The sequence below is a fragment of the Narcine bancroftii genome, chromosome 1 (genome assembly GCF_036971445.1).
Source record: "Narcine bancroftii isolate sNarBan1 chromosome 1, sNarBan1.hap1, whole genome shotgun sequence".
Classification (NCBI taxonomy): Eukaryota; Metazoa; Chordata; class Chondrichthyes; order Torpediniformes; family Narcinidae; genus Narcine; species Narcine bancroftii.
Genome location: NC_091469.1, coordinates 119,478,778 through 119,497,749, shown reverse-complemented (window position 1 = coordinate 119,497,749; position 18,972 = coordinate 119,478,778). Strand labels below are relative to the sequence as shown.

At 41.8% G+C, this 18,972-nt stretch overlaps 1 protein-coding gene and 1 long non-coding RNA gene across 11 annotated transcripts in view; one reads left to right on the top strand and one right to left on the bottom strand.

The window, feature by feature from the left end:
* arhgef28a (Rho guanine nucleotide exchange factor (GEF) 28a) overlaps positions 1–18,972 on the bottom strand; it is a 378,379-nt gene that overhangs the window by 70,067 nt on the left and 289,340 nt on the right. For all 9 annotated transcript variants that reach the window (XM_069937151.1, XM_069937160.1, XM_069937184.1 and 6 more), the window contains 4 exons: positions 12,119–12,210; positions 8,995–9,177; positions 8,572–8,709; positions 6,058–6,206 (listed from right to left, as the gene is read on the bottom strand). In XM_069937151.1, the coding sequence (XP_069793252.1) occupies positions 6,058–6,206; positions 8,572–8,709; positions 8,995–9,177; positions 12,119–12,210 (562 nt within the window). The remainder of the gene's footprint in view (positions 1–6,057; positions 6,207–8,571; positions 8,710–8,994; positions 9,178–12,118; positions 12,211–18,972) is intronic.
* LOC138763307 (uncharacterized) overlaps positions 1–18,972 on the top strand; it is a 104,484-nt gene that overhangs the window by 75,718 nt on the left and 9,794 nt on the right. Inside the window, exon 4 of one of the 2 annotated variants that reach the window (XR_011357484.1) lies at positions 17,074–17,177. The exons of the other annotated variant lie outside the window; for it this stretch is intronic. This is a non-coding gene — a long non-coding RNA (uncharacterized lncRNA). The remainder of the gene's footprint in view (positions 1–17,073; positions 17,178–18,972) is intronic. 2 annotated transcript variants of the gene reach the window in all.

Here is an 18,972-nt window from a genome sequence, read left to right as displayed (position 1 = left end):
CTTGCCATCTTGTGGCAGACAAAAGGAATGCAGATTTAAAATGCCAATTTCCTTTAAGCCTGGAAGTCAACTTATAGCAAAATTCTCAGGTTGACAACTTGGACAATATTGGCATGTTGAGCCAAAGGGTTTGTTCCATCGCTGATTAATTCTAAGCCTTATTTTTCCAAACAGTATCCAATGAATGAATAAATAAAATGTATTTCTTTTGTGAAATCCAGTGAGGTTCACTGGAGTTTTGATTAAATTGGTTCATGCAAAGTGAGAGAAGAAAGGGGTTTCTAAGAGCCAGATCCATTTCCTTCTGTAATTGGGAACAGATCAGTGGGCATCATAGTACAAGAAGTAAGACGAGTACAAACGTACAGGGTTACAGAGAAAAAAGGCTGGAGGAACTCAGGAGGTCTCGCACCGTCCATAGCCAAGTCAAGTTTATTGTCATCTGACTGTACAAGTACAACCCATGAAACATCAGTCCTCAGTGCAAAACATGTAGACACACCACACAGACATAATAACGTGGAGACAAGTATTTTATTTTCATGCCCGTGGGAAGAAGCTGTTCCTCAGCCTGGTGGTGCTGGCTCTGATACTCCTGTATTTCTTCCCTGATGGGAGCAGCTGAAAGATGCTGTGTGCAGGGTGATTTTGCGTGCCCTCTTCAGACACAATCCCAGTAGAGCACATCGATGAGGGGGAGGGAGACTCTGGTGATCCTCTCTGCCAAACTTATTGTCCTGTGGATTGACCGCATCTGGAGCATCTGGACCACACTGTGATGCAACCAGACAGGATCCTCTCAATAGAACTCCTAAAGAAGGTTGACATAATGGTGGCCACTAGCCTTGTTGCTTTAGTCTTCTCAGGAAGTGCATTAATTGTTACGCCTTCCTGACAAATGAGGAGCTGTTAAGTGTCCACAATAGGTCACTAGTTAAGTGAATTCCAAGGAACTTGGTGTTCTCCACTCTCTCTATTACAGAATTGTTGATGTGTAGGGGAGGGTGGTCATTCCTGATCCTCCTGAAGTCCATGACCATCTCCTTCGTCTTGACCATATTGAGACTCAGGTTGTTACTCTCTCACCATTTCACGAGATTTTCTACCTCTTCTCTGCTCATTGTCGTTGCTGATGAGACCAACTACTGTTGCGTCATCTGCAAACTTGATGACACTGTTGGAGCTGGATCTGGTGATGTAGTCATGGGATCAGTAGCATAAGCAGGAGTGGGCTGAGCACACAGCCCTGAGGTGCACCAGTGCTCAGTGGGACAGTGCTTGCTATTCTGCTACCGACCCGGATAGACTGTGGTGTTTCCATTAGGAAGACCAGGATCCACAGAGAATATTTTTGAGTCCTAGTGAGGACAGCTTCTCCACCAATATTTGGGGAATGATCTTATTAAACACCGAGCTGATGTCAATGAACTCAGTCTGGCATACATGGCATCATTCTCCAGGTGGGGCAGGACAGAGTGAAGCAACAAGACTATAACATCAAGAAGTAAAACACGAAAATATGTAGACACCATCGATGAAGTAAAAACATAATGCTGGAAAAACTCAGCAGGTTAAACAGTGTCCTTTATATAGCAAAGATCAAAATACATAACCAATGTTTCAGGCTTGAGCCATTCAGCAAGGTATACAAAAATGTCAGTAAGCATCTGAACAAAAGAAGTGTGGTCTCAAAAGTAGGAGGAGAAAGGTGGAGGAGGGAGGGAGGGGACAGCAGCGATCAAGGGAAGGAGGAATGGTTAGGTGAATAGAGAGGGAAAGGAGGGAGGAGAACTGAAAAGGGGAAGGGAAGAGGGGAGGGGAAGAGGAGAGCAGGTTAGCACAAACCAGAAAAGTTAATGTTAATGCTTTCTGGCTGTAAAGTGCCCAGACAGAAAATTAGGTGTTGTTTCTCCAATTTGCGGGTGGTCTTGGTGGGATAGTACATAAGGCATGAGAATATGGAAGTGTGACACAGAGGCAGCCCTGGTGTAGTCATCAATATACAGGAGGAAGAGCTGGGGGGGGTGGGGGTGGGTCTTGCCTGTCTAGGATTGGAACATGGATTGCTCCACAAAGCCCACAAATAGGCAGGCGTAGCTGGGACCTATGTGGGTACCCATGGCTATTCCTTTGATTTGGAGGAAATGAGACGAGTTAAAGTAAATGAGATGAGTTAAAGGAGAAATTATTTAAGGTGAGACAAGTACTACCAGGCAGAGGAGGGAAGTGGTAGAGGGTGATGGTCAGGTCTCTGGTCCAGAAAGAAGCCAAGTGTTTTAAGGCCTTCTGTATGGGGGATGGAGGTATGAAGGGATTGGAAATCCACTGTGGAGATATGTGGTCCAGTTCAGGGAATCTGAAGTCATTGAAGAGATGGAGGGCATGTGAGGTGTTGCGGATGTAGGTGGGGAGGGATTGGACGAGGGGAGAAAAGATAGAGTCAAGGTAAGATGAAACTATTTTGGTGGGACAAGAGCAAACAGAAACAATAGTCTACCTGAATGGTTGGGTTTGTCTAGGAGGTAGGAACGAGGAATGCGGGGATGGGCAACATTGAGGTTGGCAGCAGTGGGAGGAAGGTTACCAAAAGTGATGAAGTTGGAAATGGTGTTGGAGACAGTGGTTTGATGTGCCATGGCCAGGTCCTGTGGGAAGGGTAGGTAGTAGGAGATGCTGAGAGCTATCGTCTGGCCTCAGCAAGGTAGAGGTCAGTGCGCCAGGCACGACAGCACCACCCATATCTGTAGGTTTGATGGTGAGGTTGGGATTGTTGTGGGGAGCAGAGCATTCAGAAAATGTAAGATTAGAATATGAGAGGGGAGTGGTGAAATTTAGATGGTTGATGTCTCAGCAGCAGCTGGAAATAAAAAGGTCCAGAGTGGGCAGCTAGCCAGGATGCGATGTCCAGGAGGAAGAAGAAGGCTTAAAGCAGGAGAAAGGGTCTTGGGTGGGGATTGGAGAGTCATGGACATGGAAGTGAGCCCAGAGACAATGAAAAAAGAGTTCGGCATCAAGGCATTTAAGACTGAGTGCTGCATTACTGAGAGGGTAGGTCAGAAGAGATAGTAAAGATCAAGCAGGGGTCAGAGGGGAAATTGGTGTTGTGGAGGTTATTGGGGGGTGGGTGATTTAAAGCATTAGGGAGATCAGAGAGTGGAGATGGAAGGTGGGGTAGGCCAGAGGGAGGAGGTGGGGGTTGGCGGGGGGAGGGGAAGATTGAGGATATCAGAAAGGGGAGATGAGGAGATGTCAGGGGGGAGGGGGAGGTCAGAGGGAAGTGGGGATGGGGCACATTAAAGGGGGCAAGAGGAGGAGGGTGGGGAGGTCAGAGGAGGGAGGGGGTTGGGGAGAAGAAGGGGCAGAGAGGGGAAGATAGGCATGGAGTAGGGAGAGGTGTACAGGGTAGGGAAGGGTAAGTAGTAGTAAGGGGGATGAGTGAGTGGGATCCAGCAGTGACTTTGGGACCACAGTAGGAGTCTTTGTCAGAGCCACATGGTTGGAGTCAGCATGCGAAGCTCTGGACCTAGGGCGGCCAGGGTTCAGGAGAGAGCCAGCAGCACCAGTGCCGGTATCTCCTAGAGGTAGATGGACTGATTCAACTCTGGTGTTAGCAGTCAAAGCATCATCTGTGGAATGGTTTCTTCTATAGGCTAATTGAAATGGATCCAACATCTCTAGGAGGTGTACTTTGATGTGTTCCATCACCAGAAGCATTTCATAAGAGAGAAGGTCAGTGCTACAGGGCGGTAGACACTGAGCCCTGTTATTATTGCCCTCTTGGATTCTGGGATGATGGTGGCTGTTTTGAATCCTGCGGGAATGATTGACTGCTGCAGTGAAGTATTGAAGACGTCCATGAAGATCTCTGTCAATTAGACTGCGCAGTCCTTCCGTACCCGACCAGGTATGCTGTCTGGTCCCGTTGCCTTGTGTGGGTTCACCTTGGATAGGGTTCTCCTCACCTCAGCTGCGACTATATAGGGGACCCAGTCATCAGGGGGTCATGGAGCTTTCTTTGGTGTCATCCTGTTCTTCTCATCAATCCATCCATCCATAGAAGGTGTTCAGTCTGAATGGATGGGAGGCGTCATTATCCTTAATTCGCAAGGTTGACTTGTGATCTGTTATAGTCTTGATCCCTTGTCACATGTGCCTTGTGCCACCAGTGTCACACAGCTTTCTGTGGATCTTCTGTGCATCCCCTACTTTGCCGTCTGTCCTGTGCAATCCAGAAGGATTTCTGCTCTACCTGATCTTAGTGCCATCCTATAACTTATCATGAAGGCAGCATCACAAGCTCTGAGAAGGGCCTGGACCTCTGCATCCAACCATAGTTACTGGTTAGCCCTGGCTGTGAAACATTTGATCTCAGTGATATCCTCAATGCACTAGCTGATGTAGCCATTCACTGAGGTAATGTACTCCTCTATGTTTACATGGCTGTTGTTGGTGGTCACTTCCCTGAAACAGCTCCAGCTTGTGGTCTCAAATGACATGGGTAGATCACGACAAGTCTTTGGAGATATTTACCTTGAGGAACTTAAATTTGTCAACTACCTTCCCTTCAGTATCGTTGATGAAGAGTGACCTCCGTCCCCTTCCAAAAGTCTAAGACCAGTTCTTTGGTTTTGGTGTCAATGAGGGAGAGGTTGTTGATCATGCACCAGCTACAAGTCCCCGTCTCTTTTCTAAATACCACTTCGCCTTTGTTGGAGATCCTGTCTATGATGGTGGTCTCATCTGCAAATTTATAGATGAAGTTGGAGTTCTGTTTTGCCATGCAGCCACATTACCCATGTATCTGCGCATTCTGACTAAAGAATCAAGTTTTCGGATATATATTTGTTTTGATGCTTCATAGTCCAAATTATAAATTAATAGAGAACACAGAGGCAGACAGAGAGACTAACAGGTGCATCTTGCATCTTTGCAGAGTTATGAAATTTGCTCCAGTCTACAAGTTTGTCTTATTTTAATAAGGTCCTGGTTTAGAAAGGGCTATTCTTACCACTCTCACCATTGATACATTAATCTTTATTTAGAACTCAAAGGATGATTAGGGACCACAGCCTTGCCAAAGCAATGTAACATATCAATGAGAACATTTCTGTTTGCTTGGCTTCATTATGCGCATCTCAGTTGTTCAAAATAGAAAAAGCTTGCAAGTGTCAATGTTAGGTGTTTTGAGTTATCCTACAGAGTGTTGTGTACCTTTGCTTTTAGCATTTGTAATTTTGTCTTTTGTCAAAAGGCAAAGGAGGAAAAACCCAACACCCAACCCCAACCAACCAATTTTCCCCTGCAGCCGCTGCAACCGTGTCTGCCTGTCCCGCATCGGACTTGTCAGCCACAAACGAGCCTGCAGCTGACGTGGACTTTTACCCCCTCCATAAATCTTCGTCCGCGAAGCCAAGCCAAAGAAGAAGCATTTGTAATATATGATAAAATAACTCCAGTCTACAAAAAATCATTAAAAAATTCTCCTCCTACACGTTAATAATAGGCATGCCAAGCACTCAGTTGTAAAGTATTATGAGAGAAGCAATAATGAAACTTACAAGATAAACGTTTCCTGCAAACTGGAATTTATTTATGAATTCAACTGGTGTTTCCTATTTTTTGGCCAAGTACTATCAGCCACATTGAAATTAGAAGTTCTCTGGATGATAAATAAATACTAACTAAATATTACATCCAATTTACTGAGAAAGCAAAAAAATTCATGCATCACAAAAAAATGGATATTAAAGGAATTTTAAAAAGTTCAATTTTCAGCTTACTATCTCATAATAAGTAACAATTATGCTGGAAAATACATTCTAAAAAATAAAAAAACAACCAGAAAACCAAATTACCAACTTCTGGATTTGATAAAAATTTAATGAAAAACAAACATATCTCCCTGTACTTAAAGATGTTATGGAACAGACCATAACAAGATCCTGCAAAAAGAAAAGGACATTTCAGTACTGCAGTTACTGTTCAATCAGGTGATCCAACTGTGCAATGAGAATCTAAAAGTAATAGCTTCTTAATCAGGATTGCGTTGGCATTTACCTTTTGCACAAAGCTGTCTGATCTCGGTGCGGAGAATTCATTGTCTTCTTGCAAAAACGGAGGGTCAAAACTGCACCACACACTTCCTGTTGGTTTCATTGCAGACTCTGTGATTGATAAACTCGAACCTGGGGTCATAGTGTCAGTTGCTAATACAAGGTACAAGAAAATTAATGTTTATTACTAATTTTAACCAATTGATACATAACAAAACAAGATTAGCTGCTTTAGCACAGTTGATAATACTGAATATTAGCTCTGAAGAGCCTCTGCATTGGAGAGACCAAGCACAGAATAGGTGATACCTTTGCGGCATTCCTGTGTTCTGCCGCAATGGTCACCTGGAGCTCTCTGCTGCAAGTCATTCAACTCCCCTCCTCACTCCTACACTGGCATGTTCATCCTCAGCTTCCTCCACTACCTGGGTGAGGTCAAACACAAACGAGAGGACAGTACCTCCTGACCATAACTCAATGGCATGAATATTAAAATTTCTAATTTCAGGTAACCCATAGCCTCTCGGTTTCTATCTCACTCACATCCTTCTTTCAAAACCACCCCATCCCCCTGAAGAGCCTCACTTCCCATCCCTTCCTGGCTCCATCTGTCCATCACACAGTTTCCCTCCCACTGTTTCCCATACCACATTTGTTCACTGTTCCCATCTGCTCACCTTCCCTCCCTTATCCAGTTCCACTCATCATCTTCCTTTCTGATCATATTACATCATCTGCTGCCCTTTGGTGTCTCAACTTCTCACCTCCCAGCCTGTCGCCATCTCCACCCTTCCCTTCCCCCACCTGATTCTATCTGCCCACCAACCACTCCTCACCTGGATCCACCTATCACTTCACAGCTCCTGCCTCATCCCACCCCTTCATCTTTTTTTTCTCTCCCGTTATCACCCCACTACACTCTTGACTTGCAGTATTGACAATCTCTTTCACTCCACGATACTGTGATACCTGCTGAATTGCCCCAGCAGCTTTTTTTTCCTCTCTATATTGGTATATGTTACTCAATCCATGATATTGTACAGATAGCACAAACTCAAAGACAAACTTGATCAATTCATTTTTAATTACCGATTTTTCTAGGCTATAGATTGGGACTAATGCTGACATTTGTCCTGTATTGCACTGGATAATTGCAATTAAATAGAACACATCAAACTTATTTGCAAGTTATTTTTTTTCATCTTGACAACTTCCTGAAAATAAATATGCATGAAAATAACTTTGTCCTGGAGACACTGCAAGCACCAAATGAATGTACCAATTTGTGAAAACAATGTGTTTTCAGACACAGTAACTATCACATACCACCAAACATTCATCATGAACTATCCCATCTAAGACCACATCTTCTTTAAATCCACAAGCCTATCTAATAAAAGGTAGCTTCCTGTCTGCACAAAAATGTTAGGAATGCCAAAGAAAGAAGGGATTAACAGATGTTCCTGTTCTAACAGGATACAAAGTCAGAGGAAAATCACACTCGTGTGGGGGGATGGGGAAAAGTAATACTTGGTTTAATAAGTTGCACTCCTTCCTTGAAGTTAAACAAGAAAGTCTGCAGAGGCTGAGGTCATATCCAAGACACAAATGTCCTGGAAAAACACAGGTCAACAAGCATCCATAGGATGTAAAAGGTAACAAACATTACGAAGCCCAATGTTACTTCCCATGAATGCTGCGTGACCTGCTGTTTTTCTCCAGTATGTCTGAGCATTGCACTTCTCACTTGGTTTGGTGGTGGTGTGGACGGTGAGTGAAGTGAGAAGGACACCAGAGGGGAGGTGGATGTAGTTGGAGAAGAGTTCAGAGGTGAAGTGGGTGAAGGTGGAGAGGAGACCAGAGAGTGGGTGGGTGAAGGTGGAGAGGAGACAGGGAAGTCTACCCAGATGTGCTTTGGAAGAACTAGTTGTCTCAGGAGCAATGACCCATGGACAATGCCAACACCACTCGAATAAATTTCCCTGAAGTACTCCAAAAAATATCATGTCTTGGGTGATTTATGTTCAGACAAATTTCCACGTAAACCAATCCAGAAAGGCTGATAACTAGATGTACTTGTAAAGAAATCAACTCCCAACTGCACAAGACTGAATAAACAACATAATACATCTGAATTTCAAATACCCATTCAACACTAGATAATTGGTGGAATAAGTTTGAGTCATTGATGAAATTAAAACAGAAAATAGCATGAGATTATGCGCAAAAAAGGTTAATAAATTGAGACGAGAGAACATGAAAAAAGAAAGTAAAAAAGTTTTCACAAATTGGTACATTCATTTGGTGCTTGCAGTGTCTCCAGGACAAAGTTATTTTCATGCATATTTATTTTCAGGAAGTGGTCAAGATGGAAAAAAATAAAAATTGAAATTTCACATGTACATTAGGAAGTCTTAAAAAATTCAGTTTATTAAGAATATGTGAACCATATTGTGAAATACGCTCAAAAAAAATCTGACAAACTTGCATGCCCATAACCAGTTTAGTTCTTACTTACACACAGATGAGGGTGAATAATGGATGAAGTTCTCAAACATTTCCAGGTTGTTTGGCATCGGTGATGCTCCCAAGTTTTCCAAAGGTTGCCCAGCAATGCCGGATTGTTGAGAAATGAGTGCAGTTTGAAGGCCCTCAGCTATGAAACAGAACAGGAACATTGGTTAATCCCTTCTTTCTTTGGCATTCCTAACATTTTTGTGCAGACAGGAAGCTACCTGTTATTAGATAGGCTTGTGGAAATTATGAACAAGAAACCGCAAATGCCGGCTCTGGAGTAAAATAACAAAATTATGTTGGATTTCAATTACATTTACTGTTTATTTACAATAAGTAACCTTTTCAATGAGTATTTTAAACCTTTTTATAAGATGTAATTTGGTAAATGACAAATATTCATATTGAAGGATAATGAAATTCCTACCTTCCCTGATTGCAGCAGTCAAAAAAAATCCAGCCTGTGGAGGTTCATTGGTATCTGGTCTGATCAAAAGTTGAAACTCTTGATTTGCTTCTTCACTGCCATGTCTTTCAAGCATTTCTGTTTGGATCTGCAACTTCTTCTCCAAACAAGTGCAAATCAGCTGATCGTGAAAACCCAGCCGCTCTACAGAGAAAGATCAGCAGTCACAAACACAAGCATCTGCTGATGGAAAGTGCCAAGATGAAGATCATCACAGTATAAACAGAGTCTTCTGTATTCTGTGCTCCTAAAAGCACTGTAAAAATAGAATAATCGTCAATTCCTTATAGAAGGTATGAATAGACAAACATGGAATATTAGCCACATCATTTTCAGATTATTATCAGTAAAATCAGTCCAATAAATACAAATCAAAATAGGAGATTGAACAGTTTTATTTTGGGAAATATGGAAGTGAGTCACAAATGGCTAAGGCATATCAATCATTAACACAACATGAGAGTTGAGAATTGCTACTTGTCTCTTCTATCTTCCAACAATTTTTCTGCAGATTCTATGAATATATAACTATGCAAATCTTCTCCAGGAAACAGACATGCCTGCATATGCTCAGTCCCAGTGAAAATATAAACTATTTATCCTCAAACTGAGCTTCTTCAATGGTTTCTCTGTGAACAGGTGATGTGGTGGGGGCAAACTGGAGAAAACACATCAAGTTGTGATCCACTATCCACTTTTTACAGCTGTCTCAGATTTCCCTCTGCACTATCACCAACCAGAGTTATTCAGTATAGTATTGTAGTTGGAAATGAAGAATGGCCAAGAAAGTGTGGGTACTGGTAGGAACTAATGAATCGGAATGTAGAAGATCATACGAAAGGCTTGATCAGTGTAGTTTATTAACTATTAACTTTGCATCGGACTCATTCGCACATCAGCACTCACAATGGGTAGGGAAGACGGCCATTTTCCCATGGATCCCGCATTGAGCCGCTGGTGCTAACTAGTGGCCCCAAAGGCCCAGTGAGGTGCCAGAGGCCGGCAGGGCAGGTTGTCAGCAGATGGCCGGCGGGGTAGGTTGTCAGTCATGCCCAGTGAGGCTGTCACAGCATGTCCCAGTCGCCTGGTGATGGCCCCACAGGCCTCTGCTGACAGCCCCACCAACAGCCTGCACCAGCCGCCCGCTGACAGCTCTGCTGACACCCACCCCGGCTGCTTGCTGACTGCCTTGCCGGCTACCCCCAACAGCCCCTGCCAACAACCCACCCTGGCCACCCGCAGAGATTTTCCAATTAATACCTTGCTGAATAAATAATCTGTGAACTGATGGGCTTATTTGTTATTCATTTATTTAGACATTGCATCACATAAAAATAAGAAATACTCATTGATGTTTTATTTAATGGACCAAGAAACTGAACAAAGTAGCTCAAAGTATAGAATAAAACCTTAACTAAATACATTACTTCATAGAGTCACAACCTGTATCCACAACCTCTGTATGTGAGATAATGGTTTTTCTGTTTTTCTTAGGTGCATATTTTTTTAATGGGGGCCCCCCAATGTCAGTGGCAGCCCAAGGGCGCCACTTGCCCTAAATACTCCATTGGTTATGACATTAGGTATTCAAGGAGAAATTGTAAACTGGATTTGAAATTGGCTGTGTGGGAGAAAACAGAGGGTGGTAGTAGATGGTTGCTTCTCAGAGTGGAGGCCTGTGACTAGTAGTGTGCCTCAGGGATCTGTGTTGGGACCATTGCTGTTTGCTGTATATATATCAAAGATCTGGATGTTAATGTGGACAATCGGATCAGCCAGTTTGTTGATGACATAAAGACAGGAGGCGTTGTGGACAGCAAGGAAGATTCTCAAAGCTTGTAGAGGGATTTAGACCACTGGGAGAATGGGCTAAATAAATGGCAGTTGGAGTTTAAAGCAGACAAGTGTGAGGTGATGCATTTTGGAAGGGAAAACTAAGGTAGGAGATATACAGTAAATGATAGGACACTGAGGAGTGCAGAGGAGCAGAGAGATCTGGGAATGCATATACATTATTCTCTGAAGGTGGCGTCACATGTGGATAGGGTGGTAAAGAAAGCTTTTGGTATCTTAACCTTTATAAATCAAAGAATGAGTATAGGAGTTGGGATGTTACGTTTAACTTGTTTAAGGCATTTGTGAGGCCAAATTTGGAATATTGTGTGCAGTTCTGGTCGCCTAACTACAAATTGAAAGAGCTCAGAGAAGATTTACTAGGATGTTACCAGGTCTTCAGGACTTGAGTTACAGGGAAAGATTAAACTGGTTAGAGCTTTATTCCTTGGAACGAAGAAGAATGAGGGGAGATTTGATAGAGGTTTACAAGATTTTGAGAGCTATAGACAGAGTTAATGCAAATAGGTTTTTTCCACTTAGATTTGGGGAAATAAATATGTGAGGTCATAGTTTTAAGCTGAAAGGGGAAAGGTTTAGGGGGAACATTAGTGGGATGTTCTTCACTCAGAGAGTGGTGGGAGTGTCGAATGAGCTCCCATCTGAACGTGGGCTCGATCATATGTTTTAAGAGTAAATTGGATAGGTACATGGATGGGGGATACCTGGAGGGTTATGTATTGGGAGATGATGGTTGGCACACACTAGAGAGGCCGAATGGCCTGTTTTCTGTGCTGTAGTGTTCTATTTTGGCCTGAAAATATTTCTTATTATGACGTTAAGAGCAATACTATATATAATGAACATAGTTTCCATGATTTCTAATATCAAGAGTTTACTTTGCCACACATAGAAAAATTAAAATTTATTATGCATTTAATACAAATGGTGTGGAAAAATTATTATCTCTATACTGTGATAAAATGTATTTTATTATGAGAAGGACTCACTCATCAAATGAATTCAGATTATATCCTGCAAATGTAATATGTATGTTTTCTTTTCCTGCATAGACAGTTTTAACTTTAGTGGTTTGTGTTTCAATCTAGCATTTATCAAGATAAGTCTGTTTTATATAGTGCTATGGAAATTGATTCCTGTTATGGAAAATCCAAGGTTTTCCTGAAGCTGCACTTAAATTGTTTACTGAGGACAATGGAAACAAGGAATAGCCAAGCCAGCATGCACAAACCTTGGAATTTCCGCATCCTGGCTGCTCTTGCCTCAGTAATGCGCTTGTCCTCTTCATATTCACTCAGACGTTCTTCCTCCTCCTCAGGACAACTTTATAGTGAGAGTAAAAAGTGCAAAAGAAATGTTAAAAAGATAATACAAGTTACAATGCAGAACAAGAAAAAAGATTTCACTGAGTCTACCTCAACATATATGCTTATAATTAACTAAACATTTAAAACCGTTGAAGTTAAGAAATCAGTGCTGGAAATTTCATGGACACGCACAAAACGTTGGTAACATATCTTTGTCTCCTATAGATGTTGAAAAGACCAGCTGAGTTCCTCCAGCATTTCAGTGTGTTTACAGCAATCACGGCATCTGCAGCCTATTGTGTTTCACTCAGTTAACGTTTCAGGTCTTGACTCTTTATCAAGAAGAGGAGATTTGGTGAAATTACAACAAAGGAGAAAGCTGAGGGCAGGGGCCCAGAAATGCTAGAGAATAGCACAGAAGGCGTGGATGGTGGAGTGATGGGAGAGGGAGAAACAATTTTGAAAGGGTGTGGGTAAAAATGTTGAGAGAGAGAGAGAGAAATATGTACAGGAGCAGGTGAAGTAGATGTTAAAATAATGAAAGCAGATGAAGGTGGGGTTTATCTAAAATTAGAAAAACCGACGTTCATATAAGGCCAAGGACAGATATGTCATGGTAGGAATGGTTTGGGGAAGTTAAAATAGTTGGTTGCAGGAAGCCAAGGATCAGCGAAGCAGCTCCCTAATGTATCTTTGGTCACACAGATATAGAGGAGGTCACACCGAATACACCAACTACATTAGATTAAGTTGGACAATCTGGATGCATCGGTCTGTTTGTCACCCTGAATGGAGGTGAGGATGGAGATGCAAGAACAAGTTTTGCTTCATTCAAGAAGCTTCTGTCCTGAAACCTGCTCTAATTAAGTGTAGAGTGAGTGGTTTAGACAATAGGGAGCAAAGCTAGCAAGTGAGAACCATTCATCACTAATTAGAATGAATAAGCTCTTTTCTTACATGTTTAATTTCATGTCATCAATTAGTAAGTAAAATGTAATTTTCCCATTTAATGGTACATGAAAAAAACTTTATTTTCTGCTGGAAAGCAGCATAGTCTAAAAATTAGAAGTGATCTTTCAGATGTCAGGTTAAGAAGCATTTCCTCCTGCAGATGAAACTAGGTCAATGATAATTTTAAATCTATGATTGATTTCTTTTTGATCACCAAGTATTAAGAGATATGGTGTTTGAACACAAATCACCCACAATCTTACTAAGAGACAGGAAAAGTTTAAATTTACTCAATCTTTAGAAATAATAACAGACATGTAAAAGTTCCAAATTTAAAGCCTACGGTTTTTATCTAAACCAAATACCCCATAAAATACAATTTCTTTCTTCTATTGCAAAGTGCATTTGCTACCAGGTGTCGCAAGATAATTATTAGGAGCAGGAATGCATTATTTGCAGGGCTAATTTCCTGATATTTTAAATTTCAAAATATACTGGTACTTCATAAAAATATACACAAGAGAAAGAATACAATCAGTACATGTCCTTTTTTACATTAAATTAATACATTCATTTTGTATCCTACCAGTACTTGCCACTCATGCTTTGTGTTTAAACCATAGACATATGAACTATATGTGAGGCTGTTCCACTGGGTGCACCCCTAAACTGCAGTGCTTCTGCACCATGCCTTTGAGACTTTGTTACATTACCTGTCCTTCATAACCACATATCCATTAAGCAGTGGTCAGCTTGGAATTGCTGCAAGCTCTGTGTGAGGAGGACATGATGGATCCTATGGAATGGTTTGCTGAGTAGACTTTCAAAGCCATTTGCCAGAGTGTTGCAACAGCCAACCCAACAACAGGTGCCAACCCATCAACAGACACCAACACCCTGCTTGGAGGGCAGTGAGAAGGGCGCTCCCTGTCAAATCCTTCACACATGGTCCAAGTTTAAATCCCAGCCCACACTGCCCTTGAGACGACTGCAATGCAGATGAGGCAAGTGTCCACCTCTTTGTGAACCCTGCATTTGCCAAGAAAATATGGAAAAAGGATCAAGGGCCAAGGTTTGTCCCAAAACAGAAGGCTCACTGATCTGAAAATCAATTTAAAAAAACTAGATGTTGGACATATAAAACAAAAAAGTAACCAGAAAATATTGGGAATACTCTCCAGCTAATAAGGCATTTTTACATAGCTGCTGAGAAGTAGAAAACTTTCGCAAATTTTCTGCTCCGCTGGCACTGTAAAAATGTCAAGATGGAACTTATTACATATATTCCATCCCATAATTTTTCCACCAGTTCCCCTACAAATTGTTACAGAGCAGATGCAGTCTAAATTGTCTGCAGGCACGCCACAAAAATAGGCTCCTACCTCCAACAGCCTTGCTCCCGGCTGTCCTTCGCCCTCCACCTCCATGCTGCCGAGCCCAGAATTTACCTGAGTGCCGCACCGGCTCATGGCGAGAAGTAGGCAGCGGCGGCGAGCAGCAGGTGGCACCTGGCCCAATGCGGGAGCAATGGCCATCTTCCTTACTGATAATCCCCCACGCAGCTGAAACTGTTCTGCCAAAGCCAAGGATATATAGAGTGGTTCCAGCTGCATGGGAGATCATGGGTAAGGAAGATGCCCATTGCTCCCGCATTGAGCCAGCCACCGCCTGCTTCTCTCCCACTAGGTGCAGGGGTCCGAGTCACCTTTCCACCAAAGGTAAGAGAGGGCGCCCACAGGACGACGGGGATGACAGTGACGGGGGATGATAGCGACAGGGGTTGGGACAATGGGGCGATGACCTATTCCTACCTCAACCTACCCCCACCTCAAACGTCCCACCCTCCGAAAACACTGCAACTCCAAAATCACCATAACTGCAGTATAAACGCTCTGCCTGATACAGCAGTGACAGGCCCTTCCAGCCCACGAGCCGCCCAAATACACCAATTAACCTACAAACCCATATGTCTTCAAGGGTGGGAGAATGCATACAGATAGCATCAGATTAAACCCAGGTTGTTGGTTAGTGTAGCGTGGTGCTAACCACTACACTAACTGTGTTGCCTGATCTAGGAGAGGGTCAATGATGTGAAATGTGAACTGGTTTCTTTCCCAAGATGCTGTTTGACTGGCTAAGTACTTCCAACATTCTTATTTATGGTCAAAGAGGTAGGAGATCATTTCTTGGACATACATATGACCTATATTGGAAAAATATTAAGGAGAGACCTGTATATTTATTTTGGGATTAATAACTACAAATGTATAATAAAGAGAATTTATAAGATTCTTACTTACATTTAACACCTCCTCATATTGACAGTATGTAAAAACTGCAGATCAAAGTCTCTATGCAAAATAAAGATGCCAATCAATCCAACACTCTTGTGTAAACATACACTAATCTATCTGAATAGAAGGCATTGAACACACAATGCAAGGTTAAACTGTGCAAAGCCCTTTCCTCCCTGTTTGGAACCTATATTGATCTACATCAGATTGCTTAAGTAATTGCAAGACAGCATTGCATTTAGGAAAGTATGACCATGGATCAGATTGAGGGTGAATGAAATGCATAACAAGACATACATGGCTGAATAATGAATTCAAATCTATACTTTTTCACGTGGTTTAACATAAAAATCATCAATTTGTTATCAAAAACCCGTTTTGAGACCAAAGTTCAGTAAACGTGTCATCCAGCCAGAAATAGAGCTCTTCTCAGAATTGATATGAAGAAGTTTCCTACTCCACGTCATTTATGAGAAAGGACTTGGAGCAAATCACAAGATTCTTACTCCCATTGGGAAAATGATGGAGAAGTATCAGAGCCAGAACGACCAGGCTGAGGAACAGCTTCTTCCCACGGTCAGTGAGGCAGCTGAATGTCTGCTAAAATAACTCTCCATGACTCTACTATTTATTAAGAATAATTATTTTAATGTATGTAACTATGTACTGTGTAATACTATAATTTGTCTGTAAGTGTAAGGTGTTACATTTTGGTTGTGTTATGATCCCAAAGGACACAAAAACCAGCTGCAACAGAACTTCCCCAAGATAATGGCTACTTAAACAAAACTGGTTTTATTTTCTTAATACTTAATAATAAGATCACAATATTTAACTTATTCTTTCTTTCTTTGGCTTGGCTTCGCGGACGAAGATTTATGGAGGGGGTAAATGTCCACGTCAGCTGCAGGCTCGTTTGTGGCTGACAAGTCCGATGCGGGACAGGCGGACACGGTTGCAGCGGTTGCAGGGGAAAATTGGTGGGTTGGGGTTGGGTGTTGGGTTTTTCCTCCTTTGCCTTTTGTCAGTGAGGTGGTCTCTGCGGTCTTCTTCAAAGGAGGTTGCTGCCCGCCGAACTGTGAGGCGCCAAGATGCACGGTTTGAGGCGAGATCAGCCCACTGGCGGTGGTCAATGTGGCAGGCACCAAGAGATTTCTTTAGGCAGTCCTTGTACCTTTTCTTTGGTGCACCTCTGTCACGGTGGCCAGTGGAGAGCTCGCCATAGAACACAATCTTGGGAAGGCGATGGTCCTCCATTCTGGAGACGTGACCCACCCAGCGCAGCTGGATCATGTGTATGTAATGTTTATATATTCAGGAAAGTTATTTTTTATTCTCTATTCATTCACTTTTCACTTCTTCAAGTTCACTGATAGCAGACTATTTTCTATACTGTGCACAGAATTAAACATTTATTATCTTCACCAGGCTCCGGTGTTTTAACTTATTACTGTTCAGGAAGGTCTTTGTTGGTTTCAGAGAGATATTTGTTGTTCATTGGATACATAAACTGATCTCCTTCAATCAACCACTTCAGTGACTGCTGAAGAAACTTTCCCCCTCTTGGGTTTTTCCAAAAGATCATCTCTTCTTCCAGGTTACCACAAAAAGTTTTTCTTTTTCCTGTATTTCAGGAGAAACACGATAACCAGCCAAACCCTCTGCAATTGACTACAGAGATTTAGAAGAGGATAAATTCAGAACTCAAACCCGCCTTCAAAATGGGATTTTGCAGCAGGTCTGAAAACTTGCAGTCTTCAACACCAACTGCTGCTGAGTCTCTCAGTCCCTCTCTCCCCCTAAAGAATGGAATGTTTTCTCTCTGTTTGCAAAACTACATGACCTCTCTTAGAACAGGAACCTTCAACCAGTAATTTAAACTTCTAGCACCATTTTCAGTTCTTGATCCTGGGCACTGTACCAACATGCTGATCCATTAACACCTACTTGTACAACTCTTACAAGTATTTGCCCATTGTCTCAGTAAAGCCAATTGGAGACATGAAGTCTATCCCTGCATGGCACTTGAGATGTTTGTTTGTGAAATGTGTCTAACAACTAAACCCCACAATCTTATCCCTTTTAAGATAAATTTTATCATAATTTTATTAACTCATTCCGTAACAGTAGGGCTAATCAAAATAAGACATCCCTGGTGAGTGCTAGGGCACTGAAGAGTGCAGTAGAAGAGAGGGATCTAGGAATAATGGTACATAGTTCTCTAAAGGTAAAGTCACATGTGGATAGGGTGGTGAAGAAAGCTTATGATATGTTAGCCTTTATAAATCAGAGCTTTGAGTATAGAAGCTGGGATGTTATGTTAAAATTATACAAGACATTGCTGAGGCCAAATCTGGAGTACTGTGTTCAGTTTTGGTCACCAAAGAATAGGAAAGATTTCAACAAATTGGCGAGAGTTCAGAGAAAATTTACTAGAGTGTTACTGGGGTTACAGGGTCTAAGTTATAGGGAAAGGATAATTAAGTTAGGTCTTTGTTCTTTAGATCATGGAAGGTTGAAAGGGGATTTGATTGAGGCATTTAAAATTATGAGGGGTATAGTTAGAGTTGTGGCTTTTTCCTTTAAGAAAGGTGGGGAGGGAGATAAAATGAGAGGACACAGGTTGAGAATTTGGGGTCAAAAGTTTAGAGGAAACATGAGGGGGGGGGGACTTCTTTACTCAGAGAGTGATGGGTGGTGGACGAGCTTCCAGATGAAGTGGCGGAGGCAGACTCGATATTAGGATTTAAGGAGAAGTTGGATATGTATATGGACATGAAAGGAATGGAAGGTTACGGGTTGAATTTAGGTCAGTGGCGTTAAGTGGGAGAAAGTGTTCGGCATGGACTAGAAGGGCCAAGTTGGCCTGTTTCTATGCTGTCTTTGTTATATGGTTAAGTGTGTTACATCTGTATATGTGTGTTTGTACTGTTCTACACCGTGAACCAGAGAATGCTGGTTCATTGGGTTGTACTGGTACAATCAGATGACAAACAAACTTGAACTTGAACTTATGATTCAGGGCTCCACATGACAATAAACATTGCCTAACTTGCAAGCATGTTTTTTCCCCAAACAACTGATCTGCTGTTCATTTCCTTTATGCACATTCATGCTGGACATGAATGAGTTTTAAGTGTTTAGCCAAATTATATCTATTGATCATTTCTAATCCTCTAATGTTGTGATCTTCTTAAGGATTAAAATAATAATCAGAGAATTATTACTGCTCTTAAATCCACCATATTAATTAATCCAAAAGATTTCCATAAATTTGAAATAAATTGTGAGAGCATCCTATAAAGCATGATCTTGAACAATTCCTGTACCATAACGCATTCTTATCTAGTTTGAAATTCAATTATTAAAAATTATAAAAAGGGATGTACGAGAGTATTGTCACTTCTAACAACAGAAATTCCGTTTGGAATTTGCATCCAGTAACTCTTGAAGAACAGGTAATTAATTGCTAAATTCTTTGAAACAAAACTCATTTAAAATGTTGTAGAAAGAGGTGTGCTATCAAAATTAAA